A 2,336-nucleotide genomic window follows, 5' to 3' on the forward strand; every position below is an offset into this window, starting at 1 on the left:
TGATATTCTAGATTGTTCAGGATAGGCTTTCTAATCAAGTACTAAGCATTCCAAAACAACTTGACTTTTGCAAGTTGATACTGATCCAGCAAGCTGTAACATGCAAACTAGTGATACATTTGCTTCTCATATTTCATTGAATGCCACTCCAGTGTTTCGTTCTACTGTGCAGAGAGAAAAACAGGTACATCATCTCTAATTTCCTTTTTTTTTCTGTTTGTGTTTGTATAATTTTCTTCTTTCTTAGACTGTTCAGGATACGCTTCCTAACCAAGAACTAATCCTTCCAGAACATCTTGATTTTGCAGTGTCTTCTTTATGAACATCTTTGATTTGCAGCAATTATGGAGAAAAGAAAGAAGGTCTCAAACCGAAACAGATCATTGAACAGGTCAGGATTCTGCATGGCGTTCACATCAATTACAAACAAGCTTGGAGAGTGAAAGAAGAAGCTCAGTTTTTAGTTAGAGGGACTCCTGAAGACAGCTATTACAATTTGTCTAGGTGGTTGTACAAAGTCACATAGACAAACCCTGGTTCGTTAACTTATCAACAAGTGGATGCCGCTGGAAAGTTCAAGTATGCATTTGTGGCTTTTGGTCCATCGATAAGGGGATTCTCATTGATGAGGAAAGTTATTGCAGTAGATGGTACATTTCTGAAGGGAAAATTCAATGGGACTTTATTGGCAGCTTGTGCTCAAGATGGGGATTATCATCTATATCCTCTGGCCTTTGCAGTGGGCATAAAGAATTAATGTCCTGAATTGGCTAAGTATCTGGAAGATTCAGATTTTAGGAAGTGGGCACGATGCTTTGCGCCTGCGAACAGGTACAATATCATGACTACCAACATTGCAGAGTCTCTCAATTCTATGTTGAAGCTGCCTCGTGAGTTGCCACTGATCTCTCTCCTTGAGACGATCAGATTGACACTCACCACTTGGTTTTTTGAGCGACGCAAAGCGGCTGCGAAACATAAGCACCTTGTTACTCCAAAAGTTGTGCAGAAGTTGGTATCCAGGTTTGGGGCTGCAATGGTGCTGAATGTGTATCAAGTTGATCAAAATGAGTTTGAGGTGAAGGATGAAACTATGAAGTATGTTGCTGATTTGGAGAAGCGGCATTGCACTTGTAATATTTTCGACATTGACAAGATTCCCTGCATTCATGCAATTGCTGCTGCTAAGTATATTAAGAGAGATGAAAACCGTTACGTCGATACTTCTCACTTGACAGAATCGTGGGCTAAAGCCTATGCCGAAAACATACACCCTGGTGGAGAGTTGTCAACGTCCACCTATCCAGCGAATATTGACGAACTGTCTTCCCCACCTCCAGCTACCAAAGAGAGAAGTGGACGTCCTCCTACAAAGAGAAAGAGATCCGTTGGTGAGTATCAGAGTTTCTTTCCAAAGTTTATAATATAACATTTGCGGTTAAATTCATTTATGTGGACACATATATCAGATGATTCACCGCAGTCTAGCGGCTAAACCACCTATCTTTCCAAATCTGAAACACTTGTCCCGACCTGGGTTCGATTCCCCTTGGAATCAGATTTTTTTAAAAAATTATAGTTGAATACAGGTAAAATAAATATATTCCGTTACTTATATCACCTAACGATTGAAACACACTTGGTCTAGTGGTAGACCTTATTCCGCCTTTCCACCCAGACATTTCAGGTTCGAATCCTGGGAGATGTGTATATTTTTATTTTTATTTTTTCTCCAAATTTGCTAATCACAATTTGTACGGTTAAATATGTTTATGTAGAAGAATCTACCAGATGATTCTCCTCGGCCTAGCGGCTAAACCACCTATCTTTCCAAATCTGAAACACTTGTCCCGACCTGGGTTCGATTCCCCTTGGAATCAGATTTTTTTTTAACGGTTCCTTTCTAAAAGAGACATCATTTATCTCAGTAACCGTTCAATAATCGAAAGGTTGCTTTCTAAACCATTTTATAGTAATCGAAGGGTTACTTTTCGTTCTATATATACAAAATCTCTTTTTTACTGACTTCATTTCTTCTGTGTTTATTCTTTTCGATCTGAATTAGTTTTCGTTTTTTCTCATTCATTCAACTTACAAACTTTTCTCTAGATCTATTATATTGTAAACTGCTGCTTTTCGATTTAACATCCTGGTTTCGATTTTGTTGCAGCATCAAGTTTCAATGGAAGGTTCAAAGAAGATGATGAAGCGTCCCATAAAGGAGGTTTACGGATCTGATGCTTCCGAAGGTTTCAACAAAGGAAAGGTGAAAACTGTGGAACGTTACAGGGCTCTTCTTCGTTTGTCCAACGAACACAGGCTATCTGAAATTGAAT

At 39.0% G+C, this 2,336-nt stretch overlaps 1 protein-coding gene across 1 annotated transcript; it reads left to right on the forward strand.

The window, feature by feature from the left end:
* The first annotated feature begins 841 nt into the window (after positions 1-841).
* Positions 842-2,238, forward strand: LOC106308558. Its single transcript, XM_013745712.1, has 2 exons — positions 842-1,391; positions 2,171-2,238. The coding sequence occupies exons 1-2, from the start codon at positions 842-844 to the stop codon at positions 2,236-2,238; spliced, it is 618 nt and encodes a 205-aa protein (XP_013601166.1).
* Positions 2,239-2,336: the final 98 nt, after the last annotated feature.

Source organism: Brassica oleracea, chromosome C8 (genome assembly GCF_000695525.1).
Source record: "Brassica oleracea var. oleracea cultivar TO1000 chromosome C8, BOL, whole genome shotgun sequence".
NCBI lineage: Eukaryota > Viridiplantae > Streptophyta > Magnoliopsida > Brassicales > Brassicaceae > Brassica > Brassica oleracea.